General features: G+C 39.5%; 1 protein-coding gene and 1 long non-coding RNA gene across 2 annotated transcripts; both read right to left on the bottom strand.

Annotated features, from left to right (window-relative positions):
- Positions 1-345: 345 nt before the first annotated feature.
- Positions 346-13,948, bottom strand: LOC120434773 (nesprin-2-like). Its single transcript, XM_039603136.1, has 18 exons — positions 13,943-13,948; positions 13,603-13,805; positions 12,131-12,330; positions 10,445-10,545; positions 7,983-8,096; positions 7,111-7,248; positions 6,689-6,853; positions 6,423-6,535; positions 5,995-6,163; positions 4,996-5,092; positions 4,682-4,875; positions 4,285-4,449; positions 3,456-3,596; positions 3,238-3,339; positions 2,924-3,100; positions 2,673-2,831; positions 1,328-1,444; positions 346-522 (listed from the first exon to the last, which is right to left on the bottom strand). Exons 1-18 carry the CDS (start codon positions 13,946-13,948, stop codon positions 346-348), a joined length of 2,538 nt encoding a protein of 845 aa, XP_039459070.1.
- A 424-nt stretch (positions 13,949-14,372) lies between these two features.
- On the bottom strand, positions 14,373-24,335 carry LOC120434663. The gene is made up of 4 exons (XR_005609261.1): positions 24,219-24,335; positions 19,108-19,169; positions 14,516-14,611; positions 14,373-14,420 (listed from the first exon to the last, which is right to left on the bottom strand). It is a non-coding gene; the product is annotated as an uncharacterized LOC120434663 (long non-coding RNA).
- Between the last annotated feature and the right edge of the window lie 863 nt (positions 24,336-25,198).

Genomic DNA, 25,198 nt, shown 5'->3' on the forward strand with positions numbered 1-25,198 from the left:
ACTGCTGGAATTGAATATTAGATTGAGCCCCCTGAGTTCTGGCAAAGGGCTTTTCTTGAACTAATGGCTGTGCCTGGACGTGTGTTTGGGACTGGGCCTGCAAAGTTTGTTGCTGGGGCTGTGAAGGAAACTGAGGATAGGCTTGATGTGAGGGTTGTGACTTGAGAGATATATGTGTTTGAATCTGAGGTGGAGGGTGATGTTGAGCTTGAGGTTGATGCTGGACCTGTACATACTGCTGAGACTGAGGCTGCTGATAAGACTGAGATGGCACTTGTAGTGGTGGTTGAACCCAAGTCTGTTGCTGAACTTGGCCTTGTTGTGGCTGAACTAAGTTAGAAGCTCTCATCTGGGTATGTTGGTGCATGGAACTCTGGGGCCCAGTTTGCTGCTGTGTTTGAGTCCAGGGTTGGGGTTGAGCTTGAGGATGCATTTGCGGTTGAGTATATGATGGCCCCATATGAGAAACCCTATGGTGGGCAATCTGGGGCGTTTGCTGGGTCCAATGTGATAGAGTCTGAACTGTAGGATAACCCTGAGAATGTGTTGCTTGGCTCATTTGCTGAGGGTATGGTTGCGGGATAGGGTGACTCTGCTGGGGAAATGCTTGATTTTGTGGTTCTTGTTTATCTATCCACTGCTGAGACGTGGACTGAGCTTGGGCATAACCCTGGGAGTATAGCTGAGGTTGCACTGTAGCTTGTGGATGCTGGATAGACTGGGGGACTGAGGATCTGACTTGAGTATAAGCTTGAAAGTGCCCCTGTGAAATATGGCCTTGTTGCTGAACCAGTGCCTGTGCATGCGTTGGATACTGAGTCATAGGATCAGTCAAAGAATGACCCTGAAGGTGGAGTATAGGTTGGGCTTGGGTTGGATGTTGAGTCAATGGTTGGGCCTGACTTAGCATGGCCATTGCCTGAACATTGGTTGGAACATGGGTCATTGATTGAGCATGGGCTTGTGGGTAGGGCATTGACTGGGAATGGGTCTCAGACTGATCAGCATGGATTTGAACTTGGGTCTTAGGCTGAGGGTGTGTTTGAGGTTGGACCTTGGGCTGAGGGTGAATTTCAGGATCATCCATTGATTTTGCATGGGTTTGGCCTACGTTTGTTGACTGAGTATGCATTGGAGGCTGAGCCTGGGTTGGCGGCTTAGGGGAAGGGGGCCGGACAGGGGCCCATGACTGTGGTTGACTACGAAGCTGAATGTGAGATGGTACAGGAAGCTGAATTGGGCCTTGCAGTGGAGCCTGAATAGTGGAAGGCTGTCTGATTTGAGCCCATATTGGGACTTGAGCTACAGATTGGTCATGGGGTAGTACCTGTGGCTGCTTAGATGGCTGAGGACCAGCTGGTTGAACCAGAGCCTGATCCTGTGGCTGGAGCTGTTGTTGGGTCTGTGGCTTGGTTGATGACTGTTTCTTCACAGAGTCATGGGACTGAGGAACACATGGTTGCTGTGTATCTGTAGTAGTGTGGGACTGAACCATAGTATTAGTTTGTGATTGATTTTGGGCCTTTCTTTGTGGTTGAGGTTGACTCAAGGTTACAGTTTGTGATTTTGATTTTGATTCTTGTTGTGCTTGTCTTACAGTTTCTTGTGGTTGTTGTTTTTGCTGTTCCTTTTGCTGATGCTGCTCTTTTTGCTGTTGTTGATGTAGCAGTTTGTCTTGCTGCTGATGCTCTAGATTTTCAGTTTGCTGTGTTTGCTTCTGTTCCACTTTTTGCTGTTGTTGTGGCTGCTTAGTAATTTTTGCGTGGGCCTCATACTGTAGCCTGGTAGTTGCTACATTTTGGGAAATTACCTGAACTGATCCCACTGACTGTGTCTGTCTTGTTTGAACTAGATCTTGAGTCGAATCCTGCTCTTCAGTTGGAGTTTTCTGTTCTGGAAAAGCTGGTTTCTGAAGCCATGGCCGATTCTTCATGCCCTGAGCTTTTCTGCTTTGGAGCTCCTGGGAACTTAGAACCTTTTTCTTTACAGCTGGTTCGTGAAGTTGAGTCTGGTCTTTGGATTCTGGTCTTTGTTTAACTTGTTGTTCAACTTGTATATTAACTACCACATGCTGTTGTACCTGTTGTTGCTCCTGCTTGGGCTGACTTGGTTGTGGTTGCACTGGGAACAACTCCTGCTGCTGAACTTGTAGAAGATACTCCTCCTTCATTTCTTCCTGTTCTTTCTGTCCCAGTTTAATTTCCACCTGTCTTCTAAGTTGCTCTTGGAGTAGGTCTTGCTGTGGCCCTTGATCTGGAGTCTCTGTTGTCTTTTGTGCAGTGGCCATTGGCCAAGCTTGAAACTGACTTTCTGGCGGCGACTTTCTTCTGGTCTGCTTCACAGCTTCTGCATAGGTGTATGGCATTGGAGGAGAAGTCATCTTTTCTTCTTTGTAATCTTGTACCACTATCCTTGGCACGAAAGTTTTTGTATGCTTGGTGTCTGACTGTTTCAAATGTTGAGGGACTGCTTTATCTTGAATAAAGACTTTTGAAGGAGGTCCTGCTGGAGGACTTCTGCTTCTGTCTCGTCTGGCACCCAGGCTGCTTAGCATACCAACTGCTTCCTAAAAGTGACATCATACACCTTAGAAATAAAGTACTTTCAATTATACTGTTTTGTCTGGTCAGACCTTGTCTAACAAGGTTACTTTACAAAAAAACCCAACTGGCCTGTGACTGAGCAACAGCGGCTCGCACTCGATCCTGCATGGCAGAGGCATGGAGGTAGTGGATGGGAGAGCTCTTCTGATTTGTCGATACAATCACCTGCAGGTCTTGCTCCTCTGTGACTACCTGACCTTCGAGCTGTAGACCACGGGAAATAGTGACCTGGAAAATAAAATGTTAGTTTCAAATAAGCATAAATGTTTCTTTATGAGAGGATTTTAAAGCCAACACTGCTATGCAGGGATTCATCTCACCCTGGCTTGTGAGGTCTGGACCTGTTTTTGTTGCCGATCGGTGGCCCTCAGCAGGTGGTAGAGCTCCCTGGCTTCAGTCTCCCAATGTAGAAGTTCAGCCAATCGACTGTCCAGCCCAGACACACTGTGTTGCAGCTCTACACAAACCTTTTCTGCCTCAGATAATGTCTGCATAACCTGGTGACAATTAAAGAAAAAATAGCAAAGGACAGATAAACTTACTTTAATTTTAAAAAAAAGAACAGATATAATCATTTTAATCTTCATGACCACAATCATAAGAGTTCTTTTAAAAGAAAAAGAATCGTTCATACTTCTGGTACTGCAAGCTTCAGTTTCTGTAACTGATCTGCTGGGCATTCTGGGACAGAAGCCAATGCATCCAGATCCACGTCTTTAATCTTCCTCATTATAAACTGAAGAGCAGAAATTGAGCAATAATTCAGAAAGATTTAATTTGGTCATTTAAATCAAAATAACCTTTAGAGCTGAAAAAAGTGCAATGACTTGCTAATCATGCCATTGGTCCTACCTGTAATCTTTTCCTGTAGGTGCGTAAAGGACCCGCCATAACATCCAGAGGCTCTTTGAGAATCAATGTGCCCTCTCTGATCAAAGCTCTGATGTCATCTGGGTTTACATGGGTAACTTCACTTGGCTCACCAATGTTTTCCTGGAAAAAACACAAATAAACATGTTAAATAACAAAGATAATTTATTAATATTTCAATGATGTAAACATTAGTAGCAGAATTTCATAAAGTGCTTGTTTACTGTATGTTAATCTACAACACAGTTTGAAGTTTCCATCTTTTTTCACTTATGTTAATTATGACATTGACAACACTTGTTCAACGTGCAACTCCAGATATAAGAATGACATTGAACTGTACTCAAAGACTATAAGTAGTAATAATAGTAGTACAATAGGTAAAGGTGGAGCACTGTTTTTAAACTTTGAGTCACTCCCTAGGAATCATTGTTTCAATAGAACAATCATGTTTAAATTCCAAACGCATGAGACATTAGGCTGCCACAGTCACTGCTGCCTCTAGTCGCATAATGCCAAATAAAAAGAAGAAACTAGGCCAACACTTTAGAAGAACAAAGCATACACTCAGATAAAAACACCCTCTGTAAAAAATAAAGGCACAGATAAAAAGTTGATTTTAGTGTCATATGGTGGGTACTTCATAAAAAAAATAATTTTAAGTAAATTCATGTCAGGAAAATATTCTGATTAATTCTCTAACAAAAAATAGCTTGTGTCATTTAGTCTTCAAACATTTCCAAATTCTACATCATAAAGGTGTTTTAGAATCTAAGCATACAAATCAGGTTTTCCTTGATCTTTGACTCACCAAAGTGTTTTTCTTGACAAACTCAGCCCACTGCATGTTGACTTTTCGAAGCTCCTCTGCCAGGCTCCTGCTGGTCTGAGGATCCGTTGACTTAATCAGGAAGTTCCCCACCTCATTCAGGTGGGCCTGACGAGAGCCCCACTCAGCCATGGATGCGGAGGTCAGCTTAATAGAAATTTTTGTAAATAAAATGGCAAATACTAAAATAAATCATCTATAAGGATAATGTAGATATTATTTTATTTAGATGTTATTATTGCAGACTTTTTACTTGACTTGTTATTCCAAGTCATAACAGACTGATCCCCTATGACAAAGCAAGTTATACTAGCTTGTTTATGACATATTTATTATCGTAGAGCAATACAGTTCTCATACTTTAATGAGTTAATCATACCTCAGGTCTGTGGCTGTGTGTTGCAGAGCACTGTTCAAGCCAAGCCTGCAGGGAACTAAGGGAGTCGCTGTACGAGTCCCAGGCAGACAGAACCCGTCCCATTGTGCTTTTCACTGTGGTCACGTCCTCTAAAACAACAGCAGTGTCCTCCTCCAGCTGCTTCACCTGCTGACTGACATGCTGATAATCTGAAGCTATGGAGCAAAGAAATAATATGAAATAAAATAATACACGTTTACTCTAATGGGGAATCAAAAATATTAATATAAATGAAGAAATACAAAATATCTGTTACAGAGTATCACAGTACTTACCAAGGGCAGATTTGCTTGAATATTTCTCAGAAATCTGCTTCAGCTTACGAATAGTCGTTTCCAACATGGAAGGCAGCTCTTGTGTGTTTACGAGTTCCTGAGTTTAAAAAAATAAATACAAATTAAAATTGTCAGTCAACACTAACATCCATGCCCTTTACACAGTAGAAGGAACATTTTTGGATAAACTAGTGAAAAAGTTAGAGAAAAACTCTGAATAAAATTCACCACTAGAACCAGAGGGAAAACCCTGAGAAAAAACATTTACAATAGTCTATTTTGGGGTCCACTGTACATCACAGACTGTATATACAAGATAGACACACCCAACATGACACATCCATTGGTTTCCAAAGTTCCAATGTCAGGCCTTGAGATGAGAATTTTCACTGATGCTATCTTGGCGTTTTAAAACCAAACCTGCTTGAGATGCCGATGGGCATGTCCCATGTTCAGTAGTGATTTGTGAATCACAAGCTAGGCTTGCAATAAAACACATCCTACCCTAATTTATGAATATCAAACTACCACTTGAGATCATAACTGAAGTGTTTACCGAAGTTGTAGAGCATAGGAGTCAATGGCCATTTTCCTATGAACCTCAATTGTTTCCAAACACAGAAGGCGCCCCCTGCTGGCCTTTAGATAACATGCATATTTAAGGCACTTCCTCACTGGGTTCACACCTGGAAGCTTTGCCTGTCTTATCTTATACATAGTCTGTCTTGTATATACTATCTGCAGAATCTGTTTCTCTTTGCTGCATCCTGGTTAGAATTTCTGTTATGTGGCCTTACATAGATATATAGATTATGTCCAAATTTATAATTATACCCCAAGAAAGATTAGTAACTCCAACAACAGAAATTACTGTACTGCTCAGATAAACATATACATATATATACAAAGAAAGAACAAAAAGATGTTAAGAAGCATCAACACACCCCCAATTATTAAATTGTGTTTTGAAAATACAAAGACTAAACAAAGATTACTCACATGCCACTCTTGCAGCAACACCCTGACTGCCTCTGAGGAGATATAAGGTCTCTTCCAGACACGAAGCTTGGTCCTGATCTGCCCCAACAGATCCAAAACAGTGTGGCGATGCTCTCTGTACTCTAGCTTGATCCCATGATACTTGGCAGTCACTCTGACGCTGGTAAATCTGATGAAGATGCCAAGAGAATGTTAAATAGAAACTAAAAAATAAAACCGCATCGACTTCGGAAAGTAAACTGTCACTTTATAAGATGCTTTTCTCAGGTTAAGCAGTGATCTTGATTACATCCAGTCCCAGGTCATGACAGCACAAGTCCTTCTATGACTTTCAGCTTAAACTAAGAAATTCATTCATATGCTCTTCAACAGTATATCCAGTTAGTGCATGCATACATTACACAGGCCACTGGAGAAAGTACCCTCACCTCCTCTTGAGCTCATCCATCTTGTCAGTAGGAATCATCATGTTTCCGTACTCATCTATGTTCTGGAAGGACTGGAAGGTCCTCACGTGCTGTGGCATCTCCTCCAGGCAAGCCTAAAGCAACAACGAGCAGAGACAGCATGAACATATATATTTACATGCTTGCAAACATTTACATTTCACTGTCTATAAACAGCCTGAGAAACCAGTTTTTGCTAAGGTCAGCATCATTGTTTCTCAGTACATCTTAAAGTTGGAAATAATTACTTTGAGCAGTTCGTGCTTCTCCCTCGCTTCATCAGCAGCACGGCCGTGGTCTTGAGGGTTGCCATCTTCCTCAGCCAAAGACTCCTCTGTTCTCAAAAGCCAGCGGGCTACTGTGTCCAAGGGGGCTGGAAGACTCATATCTAAAGCAACTTTGTACTCACGGAGCTAGATGAACAAACAGAGAAAAGGAAGTCACAAGTAAAGTAAATGTCTTCAAACAAATACACACATATGTACAAATATACAAGCATTTACAGACAAATATAATACATCAGCCGTAATGTAACAGATTAGGGTGTTTAAGGGTCTGTGTTGCTATGGCGCTGTAGTGTTATATTAGTACAGTACAGTATTATGACTATAGATCATATTTATACATTTATAAGGTTCTCTAGCCTGATTAAAAAATAACAAAAACTAACCTTTTCAGTGAGAGTATCCCACGCCTCTCTAAGAGTCCGTTGCTCGTCGCTCAGTTTTGGGGTTCGTCTCATGGCCGTCAACAAAGGCATGATGGGCCGTCGTTGCTCATTAAAGGACACCAGAAAGGTCTGAAATACCTGAGGGAAGGAAACTCTTTTTTTAGCGACAAATTTATAACGTGAACTCAGTTTATAACGTTAAAGGCTGTGCTAAAATTTAGACGATTCATAATTTTATTACAATATGATGATGCCAGCATATTACGGTGTTACTGTGACAGTGTAGGGCATTGTAATGAAAAAATAAAAAGTGTGTTGTGTAACTCTCTCCATCTGATATATTAGATCAATATGGTTTCTTAAAATTGAAGTTGAATCTCAACTTTGATCTTGGGCACTAACAAAGAAGGTTAAAATCAAATGCTTAGGAATGATCAGGACCCTGACCCGATTTTCACCAAAAGAAAATCAGCTTGAGCTGTTATTAGCATCTACAATAACACAAAATTTGAAAATGATTCTTGAAAACTGTGAACACTAGCCTGGTAACAAACAGATAAACAAATGAAACTGATACCATACTCCTTCCCTTCAGGGGGAGAACTAAAGACAGAGGAAAAAATTACAATGCTTAACACTGTTGTGCAAAACAGGATGAGGTTGCTGGGAGGAAGAATTAAAAATGTTTTATTAACCAAATTCAATTTTAAATAAGATCTGTGTTATACAGACAGTGCTTATTGTGCCTGTAATTACATCACAGGCCCCTTAAAATAATACCGGGGCCTCTGAATGTGCCAGACATTTACCTAATTTGTGCTCTGATACTTAAAAATGCAACACATCCTGATGGGCTCTTGCTAGAAACATACATTATATCTTTCTGAGTAGCTTTCTCCTTCTGTGGAGTCCCATCCCTCCAGCAGCTCATCATAGGCCTGAACCAGCCAGCATGTCATTTCCTGCGCCTTACGGTCAGGTGTCGCCTGGAAACAAGGAAGACACAATAAAAAATGAGTGTGTGAAGATGATCAAATGATTCCAGAATGAACTTTTACATGATGTAAGCAAGCATAATGAGAGCGTAATGTAAAGTAAAAAGCAACACCAATCACCAGACACGTTACAGAAAACCGAATGATAGCGCTAACTAAGTCGATTTTAAGCAGCGCGCGTACATAAGTTTGTTTTGGCTCCTTGGTTGTTCTTTGTAAATTCATAAGAATATAGCAACATGTCACTTTGAAGCAGGCCGCCACCTTTATTTTTCACCTCTTCTCCTATAAAAGCCGATCACCATTCTGTCATACAGATGCTGTGGTATTAGGGAACATAGTGTAGTACTGCTAAATTTGAATGGTTTCACTTATATACTCTTAAAGTTTAGTATTTTTTAATGCATTTTCAGCTTTCTTTTTGAAATTCCAACAAACTAACTCACTCATATTCCTACAATCTCCCATTCCCACAGCAGAATCAAAAAACAAAACACAAAAGTTAAAAATAGAAAATATTTTAAGATGTCAAATGTCTACAGCAGCTACACTTTAACGTGGTGATATCCTGTCAGAAACCAAAGCTGACAGGTATTTTTATCTGATCTGTCATGGGGTGATTCCAGTACTGCTGCACCACCCCATGAGCGCTTTATTCTTCTCATGGGAGGCAAGAGAAAAACACCCTTGCTGTGGCTTTGGATCCCTTCCCAGAGAACAGGGCAAACTCGTTCAGTGTTGCATGATCAGTCCTGCCTTTAACCACCATGTGATTCGAAGGTTACTTTGGCTCGGAGCAGCTTAGTTTTAAACAGAAGTGAGTTAAGCGTCCTCAGAATAAACAACTCCCCTGACGTGTCGTTAATAGATATAAACATCAGCAATAAAATCCATCATTACTTGCGGGTACTACAAAGGGATTGTGCAGCTGATTGACACTGTGCAACACAGCAGTGATGAAGCTGAAAACTGCAAATCATTTCAAGCAGTATGAGCTGAGAAAAAAGACAGAAATCAGTTAAAGCTGTGAGAGGGGTGTGGCACTGTTGGAGGCATGCTGGGAAACACATCCTGCTGAGTTATTTTTATTTATTCACTTATTTTTTGTGCTAATGTAAATCTTACTCTTTCATTAATTTCTCTCATTGTGATTTTTCCATAGTTACAACTTGTGTCTTGCAAAGATTAGTATGCATTTATTAGGTTTCATTTCCTGGAAAGGTTTGTCATGATGTAAATTAACATTGGTCATTAAATCCATTGTCGTGTGTTTGGAAAGTAAACAGGAGGAAAGCTGAGAAATACAATAAAGAAGGCAGGTTGTGATGATTGGGTGTACCTGGCGGAGAGGTGAAGCAGAAATAGCAGGGGTGTAGAAGACAGGCAGGTTGATAGGAGAAGGACTTTTTGAAGGAGTCAAATATTGTGTCTAAGGAGGAAAAAGGGGAAGGGGAAAGAAGAGGAAATAAGAGGAGAGAAGGGAAAAGACAAGAGAGAAGTGGTCTTCTCAAACACATGAAATACATTTAGCATACAGCTGATCTCAACTGAATGCACACACGATATTTGATTTCAGTGTAAGAAGAACAGAAAGTCTTATTTATTCTTAACAGTTATAACTGCATTATCCATGTGTTCTGGCTAATTACAATAAAGCATGGAATGAAACATGAACAGATATATAACAGTTGCATTCTGTAGCAGCGTTTGCAGGGCATAAGGTGGCAGAGTGGTATCATAGATGAGCAAATGATAGTGTGCCATTCAGAACAATACATTAACTGTTTGAATGGAAAACAAACAAGCTGAACAAGGGGAACCAGCCACTGATGACCAGATCACTGTTTGAAGATGTTTGTAATTATGTCCACAAATAAGGAAAAAACTTAAACTGCACCACTGATTATTTTGAACAGCTGCCAAAGAAAAAGAGCACGCACGCCTGATTTAGACTTAGATCTACGTTTAGATATCTGGGATTAAAAATACCCAATTTTGTTGAAATAAACACTACATGTATACTTTTACTTATTTGCATTCTATACTTAAAGATAGGTGTAGTTTGGGCTTGCTTTGCGCTGAACTTATGCAGTTATAATGCAATTCAAATATATATTTCAAATATATATATACAGTGTTATTCTGCACCACTGGTTTAGATTGAGATCAGCATTACCGCATGTTGACTTGGCACACAAAAGTAGGACTAGATTAGTAAAGGAAAAGTCTAAACTCTACCTGAACTGATTCGACTTAAGGACAACACTAACAACTTTTCTGCAAATGTTTCTGCAGCGTAACCTGATGCCCTGTGTCGAATATAATAAACTCATACAGACCTGCATTTCTTCTTCTGGCACTGGCAGGTCCCTGGAGTACTGCAGGAACTGAGCCACATAAGTCATGATGGACTTCTCATCGGGGTCTCGAACGTCCACATCTGCATCAACATCAGAGTCCTCCATGATCAGCTCCACATTGCAACACTACTTTGAAATGTTTAGACTAACATCTGCGCGTGCTCTTGAAGCAGGTGGAGTTTAATACTGGAATCTGAGGAATGGAGGTGTAACTCGTCTGTCTTTGAAACATAAAAGTCTGCTAATAAAGTAACAGGCAGAGCAGATGAAACAAATGAGGGTTTTATGTAAGGTTGAAGCAAACAAGCAGCAAGTGAGTCAGCAGACCGTCAGATCATCTTGCCTTTAGGCAAGCTGGGTATGGCTACACTCTGCATGCAGTTGCAAACGTGTAAACAGCAACAGATTCTTTGCTGCTAGATATCTATGTGAGAAAAATATTTAATAAATATGATTATGAAAAGAGTGTTTGTAGCAGACCAAAAGGAGCAGAGAAATAAGCTACTGAGTGACCCAAAGGAAAAAAGCATAGCTTTCCTAGAAAACTGATTAAGAAATCCTAAGAAAATGTGCAACACATTGCCAAAGTGTGTGTGTCACTATTGATGATAAAGCCATCATTGAGCAATCAATACTGGATATTTTCCCATACATTGAGTTCTGGGTTGTTGTTTTTAACAAACTCAGAAAATCACAATAATTATAAAATAAAATTTATTGCCATAAGTTTGATTAAAAGGGTAATATATACATAAAAATACATGTGAAAATGCAATTAAACTTTTTTGGTTTCTGCAACTTATTACAGCTGTTGGGTGTAATGCATCCCAATGCAATGGATTAATGTAATCACATTACATTTTTCGGTAATGTTGTAATGTAGTGCATAACTGTACTAAATTCAGTAATTACATTATAGCTATGATTGTGTCACCGCCTGTGTTAAAAGGTTCATCAGTTACAGCATCGGCCAAACTGATTTGCCAGAACAAAACTATCATACACAGCTAGCGTTTTATTTATATAGTGCCAAATCCCAACAACAGTTATTTAAAGGCATTTTATATTGTAAGGTAAAGACCCTACAATAATACCATCATTGTCAAAACCCCAGAATGATGTTAAGGCTGAGCACATGCTGACCCCAGCCAAGAGGCCAGACCCTGAATTTCAACAGCTGACAAAGACAGTGATCAGCAGTCAGGCTGCAGCTTCTGTTTCTACAGCAGAATCAGTACGGTTCCCTTAATGTCTCTTTGGACTGGGATTAATCTTCGTTTTGTGTTGTTAGTTTTGTGTTCATATTTAAAGACTAAAAGAAGCACGTTTGTGTGCCTTCATTAGGATTTGTGTTGGTAGCCTATAGGTTTATATGCTGTTTGCTGGTAATTATGTGCAGATTTCAGGTCAATTTACTGACTAAGGCAAAAGTAAAGTAAAGTAGTTAAAAGTAGTGTAACAAATTACTTTCTCTGGGGAATAACGTGTTTTATTACTTTTAAGAAAAGTAACGAGTAATAGAAAGTGCTTAAAGACACACAATAAAGGATTGAATGCATAGGAGAATGTGTTTGTATAGGTGTGTTCTATAAGTAGCACTCTTGTCGCCATTTCGCATTGGTTGTCATAAAGTGCATTTTGAACTAATCGAGTTCTGCCCCTCACCATCAGGCTCCAGCAGTCGGGGGATCCTCAGCTCTTTCTCTGCAATACGGAAGGCTTCCTCCAGGTTCTGTTTGTTGCTTCTCGTTCTGGCCTTGGATAGGTCCACCAGGTCAGGCCGCAGAGCATACAGGATAGCCAGGAAAACCACTCCACTCCTCCAGCTAGCCTTGAAGTCTTTTACGTTTACTGAGCAGCCAGCTCTGAAGGAAACAAATTCTTTCATTACTACTGTAATAAATGCACTTCATAATACTTTTATGTCACACACTACAGACTGGCATGAGTTCAAGTTCAGATGTTCAAGTTCAGCAAAGTAACAAAAGATCAAATCTTTGTCAAACAAGAAACAGTAAGATTAAAAGATAAAATGCAACCAAAGATCAGATACATTTCTGATTTCAAATACATTTTTATACAAGAAATTTGTTCACAGACATTTATTTCATTCATAAAATTCTTTTTTACAGTAAAAATGTGTGAGATTATTTACATAGATGTTATTCATCATAATGAATAACATTTGGAGAAATAAAACACAATATTTCTCTTAATGCTTTTAAATTGTTCTACAGTCTTATGTGACTCCTTCTGTCTTAGTCTTTGCTTAGTCAGTACTGGGTCAAGGAAAACTTTAATGTATAAAATATACATATACAACAAAATGTATTCTGTTTTTTTTACACAATCTTTATGCTGTTACATAACCATTGCCTCTTCAAGGAAAAAGCACCAGGATTCTGTAATATTTCAAGCATTTAAAACTAAATAACTAAATATAGAAACTGGATATGTAACAAAGAATCAATGTCCCACTCCTCACATTGTAAAGTCCTGATCTGGATTTGGTCTTTAGCCCACACCTGGAAATGAGTAAGAAGTCCCAAGTGAGGATACATCACTCACACATCATACACCTGGCTCACAAATGAGAAGGGGCTATGATCTACCAATATATGTGGCTCTATTGTGTTAATAGACCTCTCTGCACTGAATCATACTTCTTATTAATCTCTGGCTCAAGTCCACAGCATGTCTTTGTCCTGTCATGTCTTTGTCCTGTCATGTCTTTGTCCTGTCATGTCTTTTCTTCTCTCACCCCAACCGGTCGCGGCAGATGGCCCCGCCCCTCCCTGAGCCTGGTTCTGCTGGAGGTTTCTTCCTGTTAAAAGGGAGTTTTTCCTTCCCACTGTCACCAAAGTGCTTGCTCACAGAGTGTCATTTGATTGTTGTGTTTTTCTCTCTGTGTATTATTGTAGGGTCTACCTTACAATATAAAGTGCCTTGAGGCGACTGTTGTTGTGATTTGGCGCTGTATAAATAAAATTGATTTGAATTGAATTACATCAGTGTAACCCATAATTTCACTACACATATTCGATGACAATAAAGGGCTATTCTATTCTAAAAACGCTGCAAAATACATTAAGATGCCTGTTTGCCAAATATTACCATTCCCTTGACCGAGCGCTTACTTGTGGCACTGCTCCCGGACCCAGAGCAACAGTGCTTTCTTGGCAGAGACTCTAAAACGATGATGTAGTGGTGAGCCTCTGGGAGGAACTGGACTGCTGCTAGCCGAGTGGCTTGAGAAGGTGGAGCGTGTGTCGAGACTGGCCAAAGACTCCATAGAGGACTGACGGGAGTCAAAGGTGAGGGAGCTCGCCAGCTCTTCGATCTAAAATAACCAAACACCAGTTTGAGTTTTACACGATAGATTTACATTTGGCATTTAGTATGAGGAAATAAAAACTCCTGTGAGCATTAAAGGTAAAGCACAAGATAAAAGAGAAAACATTTGAACAGAAGTCTGACGACCATCTTTATGTGCAATTTTTAAAAAAGAAAAAAAAAACTGGAATAAAAAAACATCAAAACCAAAGTAATAAGGAATGCACAACAAAATGGACAACAACAAAGAAGGGGAAGAAAAACAATCTTACATGATACTGAAGAATGATAGTCCATATAAGGCCCAGAATGATGGATGGTTTTCCATCAATAATGTCAGGAATGTGTATGTTAACCAGCTTTATCTGGGGAAAAGGAAAACAGTGTAGACTTTTTCAAAGATATCACAGTCAAAATCTAAACATGAAAGTCTGATGAAAAAAAGTGTTTGTGTAATCTTTAATTTATTTTTGTTCAGTACCAACAATACAGTTTTCCGAATAAAGTTGGTGCTAATATTTAGCCCCTTTAAAGGATTGTTTACCGATTTCTTCTTAAGAAAGGAGAGAGCCTTCTCGATATTGCTCCTGTGCTGAAACATTCCCCTGCCTCTCTCCCGACTCTGAAAACCACAAAAAAGTGAATCACTCAGACCACAAAAGTTCTTAGCTGTTGGTTGGAAAGCATTTCTAAGCAATAAGGTAAAACTGGACTTACGATGTGCAAACCACTCATCACCTCCAGCAGGTCCAGCAGTTTGGAGCCATCACGGAAATCATTGAACAGATCTACAACCATGCACGGTGGCCTCCTCTGTCACAAATATACATTTTGTTTATGATATTTACAGCAGGTTTCTAGCCAAGTATCTTCCAGATCACCTCTTATTTTGACTACAACCTAAGTGAGCAAAATCAACAAATAAAAATAATATGTTTCTAGTATTTTTTTTAGATGCATGAGCTAAATATATACATGAACAAATACATAAAAAGGGTTACTCAGAGAAAGTTATGTATGAAAACATGTAACACAGAAATCACAGGAATTTGGAAATTATTTCAGGGAAGATGCTTCTTAGAAATTATGTAAAATATTTTCTGATATAGTACATAAACAAGTTGATGACAAAAGTTTACAAAATGGGCAGTGACGTGTGCAGATGACACATATGACTGGTGGAGACCAGTTTTGTAATTTTGCGTGACTATATAACTTTATAGCATGACGCAGTTTTCGAGGCATTCAAGCCAAACAAATTAGTTAAAGTTTAAAGAAAAGACAGCTGTTTGTTGATTTCTCAGAAGCTGACATTTTGAGCATGGGGACGTTTTTCTAGATAATGATGTGTACTGTATTTGCATAGTCATAGTCATGGGCATTATTATTGATAAAATCTTACAGATACACTTAACAGGTTTAATAAAGAAACAATGAATGGCATCAATAGCAAACACTGTACAGTGGATCTGGAAAGTATTCACAGCATTCCACATTTTTTCATGTTCCAGTCTTATTCCAAACTGTAAGAAATTCATTTTTCACCTTGAAATTGTACAGAATACTTCATAGTAACAAAGAGAGTTTGTTTTAAATTCTTGCAAAGGTATTAAAAATAAAAACCACAGAAGGGGTTAGATCTGGATTCTTGATGGGGCACTCAAGGCCATTCACAGAGTCCCAAAGCCACTCCTTTGATATCTTGGCTTATGTGCTTAGGGTCGCTGTCCTGTTGGAAGAACTTTTGCCACAGTCTGAGGTCCAGAGCGCTCTGGAGAAGGTTATGAGCTACGATGTCTCTGCACATTTCTTCATTCATCTTTCCCTCAACCCTGACTGGGTTTCTAGTTCCTGCTCCAAACAACATCCCAACAGTATGATGGGTCCACCACCATGTTAGACTGTAGGAATGGTATTGGTCAGGTGATGAGCGCTGACTGGTTTCCTCCAGACATGACGTTTGGCATTCAGGCCAGTTAACTCATTCTTTATTTCATTAGAACACAGAATTTTGTTTCTCATGGTTTGGTGGTTGTAAACTTGGAGCCCACTGTGCTCACTGGAACCTTCAGTGCTGCCGAAATTTTTCTGTACCCTTCCCCAGATCTGTGGCTCAATACAATCCTGTCTGGGAGAACTATAGAGAATTCCTTGAACTTCAGGGCTTGGTTTGTATTTTGACATGCACTGTCATGCATTCTAAATCATGTCCACTGACTTCATCAACTGCATTTAGCACAAGTGGAGTCCAATCAAGTTGTAGAAACATCTGACAGATAATCAGTGGAAGCAGGATGCAGGTCAATTTAGAGCGTCACGGCAAAGCTATGAATCCTTATGTACATGCTATAGTTGTTTGTTTTTTTTGTTGTCAAAGGAGTTTGCAAAGAAAAGCGTCTGGACTTCTTTAAGTTGCTTGAAGACGTTTCACCTCTCATCCGAGAAGCTTCTTCAGTTCTAAGGTCAAATGGCCGAGAGTCCCAGATTTAAACCCAGTGGGAGTATCCCCCCAAAGAGGGACAAAGGACCCCCTGGTGATCCTCTAATCACATGAGCCACTGGTACAGATATGTAGATGACACCTGGGTCAAAATCAAGACACAAGAAGTGGAATCCTTCACTGCGCACATTAACGCTGTGGATAAAAACATCAAGTTCACCAGGGAAGACACAAAGGATAACGGTTTGCCTTTCCTGGACTGCACCGTGCACATTGAAGAGAATGGCAACCTCAACATTGAAGTTTACCGGAAGCCCACACACACGGACCAGTACCTCCTCTTTGACTCCCATCACCCTCTGGAACACAAACTTGGAGTAATCAGGACCCTACACTACCGGCAGAACATGTTCCCTCTAAGCCTGAGGGAAAAAGAAGGAACACACACGTAAAGGAAGCACTCAAAACATGCGGTTATCCTAACTGGGCGTTCATAAAGTCAGCAAAGAGGCACAGAAAAGAAGATCAGACACCAGCGAGGGAGGATAAGAAAGACAGACGCAACAACGTTGTCATCCCCTATGTAGCCGTGTATCAGAGAAACTCAGGAGAGTTTTCTCCAAGCACGACATCCCAGTGTACTTCAGACCCAGCAACACACTCAGACAGAAACTGGTTCACCCGAAAGACAAAACTCCAAAACACAGACTTAACAACGTGGTGTATGCTGTACAGTGCAGCGAGGAATGCCCAGACCTCTACATTGGAGAGACCAAACAGCCACTTCACAAGCGCATGGCACAACATAGAAGAGCCACCTCCACAGGACAAGACTCAGCAGTCCATCTGCATCTAAAGGATAAAGGACACTCTTTCGAGGATGCCAATGTTCACATATTGGACAGAGAGGACAGATGGTTTGAAAGAGGAGTGAAAGAAGCCATCTATGTCCACTGTGAGCGACCATCTTTGAACAGAGGCGGTGGTTTACGACACCAACTGTCTGCCATCTATAATCCACTTTTGAGTTCCCTCCCAGACGCCTTTAACGCCCACTCACATCCTGGGCCATCTGACCTCAGGAATTCACATGACAAGGTGGGGCCAGGTTTCACAATGAGCTCACCCAAACCCTGGCTGATTAGGTCCCACACCCGCTTTCACACCTTGGCTCATGTGATTAGAGGATCACCAGGGGTCCTTTGTCCTCTTTGGGGATACTCCCACTGGGTTTAAATCTGGGACTCTCGGCCATTTGACCTTAGAACTGAAGAAGCTTCTCGGATGAGAGGTGAAACGTCTTCAAGCAACTTAAAGAAGTCCAGACGCTTTTCTTTGCAAACTCCTTTGACTACGATGACCTGGATGACTGAGAACCTTCACAGACACGTTTTTTTTGTTGTTTTTAAATTGCAAGAATTTTAAGCAAACGTTTTTACTTTGTCATTATGGGGTATTGTGTGTAAAAGGCTTTAACATTAAAAATAAGTGAAGCGCTGTCAGTACGTTCCAGATGTGCAGATCCACATTCTGTGAGAACACTGGCAACACGTTTAGGCAAGTGAGATAATGTTATGTTCTAAATTGTGTGACAATGTTCAGTATGAATGCGATATAACAACACACAATAAATTGTACAACTGTGTTTACTGACAACAATGTCAATAAAAACATACAGCATTGCATGGATTACTGACTACCTGACAGGCTGCAGTATTTTCCTAGCTACAGTAAACCAGATGATTGATTGAATGTCATACATAATTCTAATTTCCATTCCCAAACCAATGCCCTGTGTCATGTAGATCAAGTCATAATTGACTTGCTAATAACTGACTTTCTATTATGTACTCTGATCCCGGCATAAAAGGTCATTTTTTAATTTCTAGGAGGACACAAAAGTTTCTGCACCAAACATTATTCACACGTGATACACATGTGCATGGTTGTAATGTGAGGTATAATGTGACCAGCCCCAAAAGGATTAACAATTATTTCCACCATTTAGCTTACTGGCAAAGTTCCCACCATACTGGACCTCTGATTGGGTGGATTAGGTGGGTGTGTTTGGTGGGCCGTCTGTTGCTGTCTGTCTGCGTGCTGTGAACCTTGCTCCTTAATACTATATTTGTGTATGCAGCCACCACTCTACTGTCCTCCACTGTGATATTTACAGCTGACCTTCACTATGAAGCAGAAAGAGAGTCTGTCTCTGCTGAGTCATGTCAGGGGACAGTTAGAGAACTTTTGCACAATGCATGTGCTTTGACAGCTTTCCTATAACATCTCGCCTCCTTGAAAAGTTTCAGAAGATGCTTACGGTGGCAACTCTTGGACAGCTTTTGTCCATGGTGGATCTATGAATAATCTGAAAGTTTACTGAAAGCGAGCCATTTTACTGCTACTTGTGCTTTTCTTTCCATGACAGTTGAAGGGTGTAGTATTGAAAAGGTCACTTTGCTGTCAGGAACAAGTACTTCATATATTATCCATGCAGTATGGAAAAATACGTCTTTTCAAAGGAGATGCACATAACTAAAACTAGCTGCATGGTACTACATAAAATACAAATACTAATATAAAGGAATCATAATCTTAAAAAGTAATTAGTGAGAACAATATTTAGAACTTTTCACGTTTTCTGCTTTTTTCTTTTACTCTGACAAAGCCAATTATGTGAGTGTGACCAATGGACTCACTGTGTATAAAGATTTGGGGAAGCATTATGTTTGTATGTTACAGTAGACAAATTCTTCAACACGCTGTGGTAGTTTTATGCATGGTTTCTTTCTATTGTGTGCTTGTATCCAGCACACAGTAAAAAGTAAGATCATCCTTCACACATACTGTTCCCACATTTAGGCCTCACCTTTGCCAGCTGGGCATTGACCCAGTTGGTGAAGGTCCTCTTCTGAATCTGTTCTTGTTCCACTGTAGGAAAAGAAGAATCACTGCATTAACTTAGACATTTAAACAACAAATCACAAAAGCATCAAATCTTGGCAAAGGGAGTCATAATGCTCCACATGAACTGTTTACACTGAGAGAAAATGAGAGTTGGCACAGTTCCTTGGACTGCTAATATTATAATCAACAGCTCATGTGTTGTGGGTCTCTTTGGTTAAGAGAGCAAGGGTCAGGTAGAAAGAAAGTTTTTTGAAAACTCCAGTATCTATATTCCGTTGTTTAATATAGGTTTCTTCAAGCCATAGGTTTATAGACAGACAGTTATTTGTTGTCTTAAAGGAGATTAGTCAAATCTGCATAGAGAATAAGTAGGTGCAATGAGAAGCCTATGCTTAGCATTCAACTGGAACTGAAGGACAAGGTATCCTCTCAGCTATAATCCTTTAGAGCACTCTCTAAGTCTCACTAATTAACACACTGTATCTCTTTTTTTCACTTTGTAACAAGTAATTCAGTGTTACACAAATGTATCATACATAGTTCATGTTGTGGTCAAAAGTTTTCATCACCTCATCATGGACATGAATGTCATGGTAACTTTGAGCTTTTAATGATTTGGTTTGAACTGTTCTTTTTCCATGCTGGAATGACTGTACGTCATACATCTTTATTGACTTTTAAAAACCATGAAATGCGTTCACAAGCTTGAATTTGTTTTGGATTTTCCACACAGGGTCCATGCAGGGTCACAAATATTCAGATAACCACAATAATAATTGGTTACATTTGCACCTAGACTGCAAACATTTGGTTACCATCAACAAGATTCTGGCATAACTCTGGCTGATTCTTAGCTGAACTGACATGTCATTTAAAATGGTTGAGTTCCTGATGTGGAACGGGCTTTCCACTATTCCAGAAGTTTGATGGTGCTATTTCTAAACAACTACAAAGAGCTTAACTCACAAGACCCAAACAGTCATCCTCAGATAAGAGGAAATTAGTTAGGATTTTCAGAAACAACCCAAGACCCATTAAGGCTTAAGCCTGCCATGAAGTGGAAACTGCTAGAACTTCAGCATCACTGTGACAGTGAAGGCAAATTTTATATCACCATGAACTGAGAAGGTGTTGACCAAGAAAGAAAGCTTGACTGAAATTTAGAGCAGCCCACAGGAACAAACCAGCTACCACTGGTTCTGGTACATTGCACATAATCAATTGCATGATGGCAAGCATATCTCCAAAGTCTTTTGCTTCACCTCATATCAATAACGAAACAGTTGAAATTTAAAGACAACTGGGTGTTCCAGCAGAACATTGATTGCAAAAACACATCAGAACTGGTTTTGGAATGAATAAAGCAGGTTAACATTAAGCTTCTGGAATGGTTCCAACCTTGAACATTTCTGCACTATGCTTAAAAACCTGTTCGATATCAGAAAACCAACCAATTTAAATTAACCCTGTCAATTCTACCAAGAAGAGTGGCCAGATATCTAGCCTGAATTATGCCAGAAGCCTGTTTATGGCTAGCAAGAGGATCTGGTTAAGGTGTAACTTGCTAAGAGACATTTAACCAAATTTTGCTTGAGCTGTTTGTATACTCCAGACTCTGTATGTATACAGACTCTTGTATACATCCACCTGTGTGGATTTGACAATATCCACACAAAATAAATTCAAAGCTGTCATTACAGTCATTAAAGATGTATGCTGCACAATCATTCCACCATGGAAAAAGAGCAGTTCAAAGAAATCAAACCAATCAAAGGATCAAACTTGTGACATTCATGCCCATCATAAGTGTATGAAAACATCTGACCACAACTGAAGGTCCCCCATGAAACAACATAACTGTAAAGGGATGGCATAGCAGCCTATATTATTTTATCTGGGCCCAAGGTTGGGGTTTAAATAATCTGGTTTATCTAGCAGAATGAAAAACATTAGCAGTGTGCAATTAATTAAAAACAGTAGATTCTAAAAGTGCACCTATTGCAAAATTAACAAGCATTTGCAACTATAAGACTGCTGCATCATAAAAGCTGTTTATTTCTTTAGGGTACACCCAGATTGCTATGGGAAACCTCTGGGCATTATTATAAACACAAGTATTTGGTTTGTGTGTTGCCTGAACAAGCCACAAACCTCGCTGACATAATGAAACCCTCGGAAAATGACTCATCACAAAAAGTGTTGCAAAAACATTTGGGGATTCCTAAAAACATAATCAAGAATCTTACATATACTGTGATCTACGAATACTGAGTAGTATATACTTTTAACAGAAGAGCATTATATTTTGTATGAATTCCTTTTGTTTTCTTTGTTCTTTTTAAACATACTTTATGAAGTTTGTAGTGCAGTTTGTAGGGGTCAGCTTGAAAGAAAGGCAGATATGAAATATAGAATTGAGATGATATTTGGATGCATAATTACAATGTGATATTTAGAAACCCCATTAACCAGTATTATTTAAAAAATGTGGCCAATAAAAACAAAAGCATTGGAATATTCAGCATAGTTTTAAAGATAAAATACATTTTTTGAAAATGTGACCTTATTTGACCTTGAAGAAGAGCTCAGAGGTCCAAAGTATATATTTTTCACTATATTTCATTTCCTATATGCCTATACATTTAGGAAATGTAATGTGTACAAACAGTGGCAGAAAGAAACATCATTTTAAAGCTAGAATCAATGCACTGACCAGTTCAGCAACACCAAAAGGCCCAAAAGACCACAGAAGGCAACTAAAGGTTAAACAGCTTCACAACAGCCAATCAAGAACAACCAAATGAGAGGAGGACGTCTACAAGGTGTCCCTCATTCGGTTGTTGAGAAGAGAAATGTTGAGGATTTAGAGCAAGGTGCAAACCACTGATTACAGTCAAGACCAAGAAGGCCACGTTAGACTTTGCCATAAAACATTTAAAAGGTTTGGCACAGTTCTGTGAAAGATGAAACCATAGTTAACTTGTACCAGAAGGATGGCAAAAGTATTGAGAATGAGAGCAACAGCTCATGATCCAAAGCATACCACATTATCTGTTTAACATGGATGTTTACCTCTTCAGACTTTGAAATTTGCCTAATTCAGTCTTGTTGCTGTTGTTCCTTGTCTTAAATGTTCACATACAAACAGCATTTTGGAAACTTTATGAAGGGTTTTACCTGACAACAGTGATGTATTCCATTTATTTCCCTGGTGGATAATTGGCTAGCTGAACTTTCCAAGCTAGTAGTTACAAGATTTTAAGAAAACTTGACCTCTGCCTTTGAGCTTGAGGTCAAGGTGACTGAGATTCAAACTTGTCTGAGATTTTTAGTAGATGCATCTATGGTATCAGTTTCAACATGCAACGCTGCCTGGTTCTCAACGTATTGCAGTCATAAAAATGCCCACCCTCATGGCAATACCCCGTCAACCTTTATGGATTTGTCTAATATTAAAATTTACTTGATGATCTGAAATATGTAAGTGTGACAAATATGGAAAAGTGATAATACACCAGGAAGGGGGGAAAATACCTTTTCACAGCACTGTATACTGTATTTGACTGGCTGACAAACTTGATATCTGCTCCTGAGGAGGGGCTTTCTCCTGCTATAAGAGCCTGCTATCATGTGCTCTCCTCCAAAGCTTCTTGTTCCCCCAGGGTTAATGTGTCTGTGGGATGTGATAAATCTGACAACTGACATGTAATTTTGACTACTGAGAGCAGGGCCTCTTCCATCTGCTCTGCATGTGGCAAATAGTTTTTTTTAAGGACTACTGCATAATGCACAATGTGGTGCATTTCTGCAGTTTTTCAGACATTTCTAAAGGGAACTATTGGATAATCAGTAAGTTGTCAGTTTATGATACAAGTCCCTGATCTGAATTAAGGGACTTGACTGGGGTTTAACAATGGCGCTTGATAAGCTGCCACACCCACCAAGACCATCAGGAGAGTACAATAAGCATTACGTAAAGGTAAATAGGTCTTTTCTTTAATAAGATTGCCTATTAATATTTCATGATTTTATTAGCAATTTGCTATGAATTTGTTAAGAATTAATTGTGCTTTATTTCAGCTGCCAGATAACAGGTGAGGAAAATGCTTTATAGTTTATAATGTTTTTTATGCAGTCACTAACAGTTAAAATGGGGCTTTCAAACCTTCCTTACCTGGAAGGCAAATTTTTAAAATACATGTAAAAAGGGAGCAGAAGTGTCAGAGCTATCGTTTGAAAATGTGTTTATCACAGATGTTACTTCAGGCCTTCAGACTAAAAAGCCATTTCAAATAAGGGATATGAAAGGTTGCTTCCTAAAATGCTAATTTTAGGCCTTCTGGACATCTTTCATAACCAGCAACTGTACAAATGCAAAGCACTGATGTTTTGCATGTTACCATCAGAATATCACCGCCCCAAAAGTAATATATACAGTAACTAGTAAAATTAGCAGTAACTACCATAAAAATCATCAGGTTGGCTTCTTATATTAATTTTCTATTATCTTTGCCCCAGTTTCATACACAAAGTAATTTTGGTTTCAGCTCAGCAAACTTTTTCTTTTTCATTTTTTTGCCTTTTCAAAATGTTAACATTAGCCATCTGCCTTCATGGTTTTGTTGTAGTTTCAGCTACTACAAGTACAATGTTGCACAGACATTAAATAAAGGTTTAACCTCTGAATAGCAGCCAAGCTTCAGCTTTGTGTTTAATGTGTAATTACATTCTACGGCAGTAGCTCTTGTAAAACTAGACTACTGTAGGTTTTATAAGATCTAAAACCTGCTCCAGTCCCGAGAAGAGAGCGAAGCCTGTATATGAATTTGAATACATACATATGCATGCTGTATAGGTGAGTTACTATTTACTTTCTTCTCAAGACTGGTTTCTTATATTCTGCAGATCCTGGGACTATATCTGTAAATTTCCTGGTATAGTTTCTGTAAGCAGTCAAACTAGGTTTAAGAGTTCCACATTCAAACGCTTGTGTCTTCACACTAAACACTGCAGTCACTTTCATTCCACACCAATCAACTTCACTACTAGAAAGACAAATGCAAGCAAACTTACCCACAATGTGAGAAGTCATGCTGATTCAGCAGGTAGTGTAGTAATAGTAGTATTAGTAAACTCTGATGTTAAACATCTGTTTAAATCAAATGCATTTTTCCCTTACATGCTTTACCAAACCGATTCAACATTCAACACACCCACTGCTGAAGCAGAAGAGCTTATATGAAATATGATATGAAATCCCATTGAAAACAATTCTTGACTAAACCGTCTACAATTCTTGCCTGCAGGGATGCAGGTGAGTTTAGCTGGGCTCCACCTCTTTTAAATGTGACTCACCAAGATTTCATTCCTGCCCAAACACGACCTGGAACAAGTTGGTTCTCCTGCAGCATCCTAAGTACTTCATGCTGCACAGGTTGGAAAGCCTGACTCAAATTCAAGCAAACCAAGCAAAATGGAAGAGGAATTTTGGAAGACTAAGTTAATGCAACCCCAACCCCAGTTAGGTAACTGAAACATAGACAGTAGGTTACACAGTGCAGCTAAGCAAAAACGAAAAACAAAAGAGTCACTCCTTGACATAAATATGATATTAGCAATAGTGTAAATGTGGATGTCAAAATAAGCCCCAAACTGCACCCTATTCTATTTGGCAATGCATAAAAAGATGATTAATGTTGTAACGATAACCTATTAAAACGGTATTTAAAATGGCATAACATGTTCTCCCTAAAACAGCCAGTGGGTATATCCACGATGCAGAACACATCGTGCTCAAGTCCCTGTACCCTAGGCAAGAAAATATCCTTCCAGACTCAGTTGACAAGTGTTGAATACACCCAACAATCACACATAGCTCGAGCTATTTTTAGTGACATTCTTTTATCATTACACCTTCAAATCTACGCAAAAAATGACTTTCACACTCTTATTTTACAAGATGGCCTGTCATGGGGGCGTTGGGCTTACATCATTCCTTCTGGACGTTGTACCAGCTGGAAACTACATAACTGGAAAAACATTTACAAGGCTTA

This window comes from Oreochromis aureus, linkage group 19 (assembly GCF_013358895.1).
Source record: "Oreochromis aureus strain Israel breed Guangdong linkage group 19, ZZ_aureus, whole genome shotgun sequence".
Lineage (NCBI taxonomy): Eukaryota > Metazoa > Chordata > Actinopteri > Cichliformes > Cichlidae > Oreochromis > Oreochromis aureus.

Bases quoted from the DNA above. Each gene is read 5' to 3' on its own strand.
- LOC120434773 (XM_039603136.1), bottom strand. The intron at 4,450-4,681 runs GTATGATTAACT...ATTTCTATTAAG, and splicing joins CACACAGCCACAGACCTGAG to CTGACCTCCGCATCCATGGC. The intron at 523-1,327 runs GTACTACCCCAT...GTTATCCTACAG, and splicing joins AGCCATCTAAGCAGCCACAG to TTCAGACTCTATCACATTGG.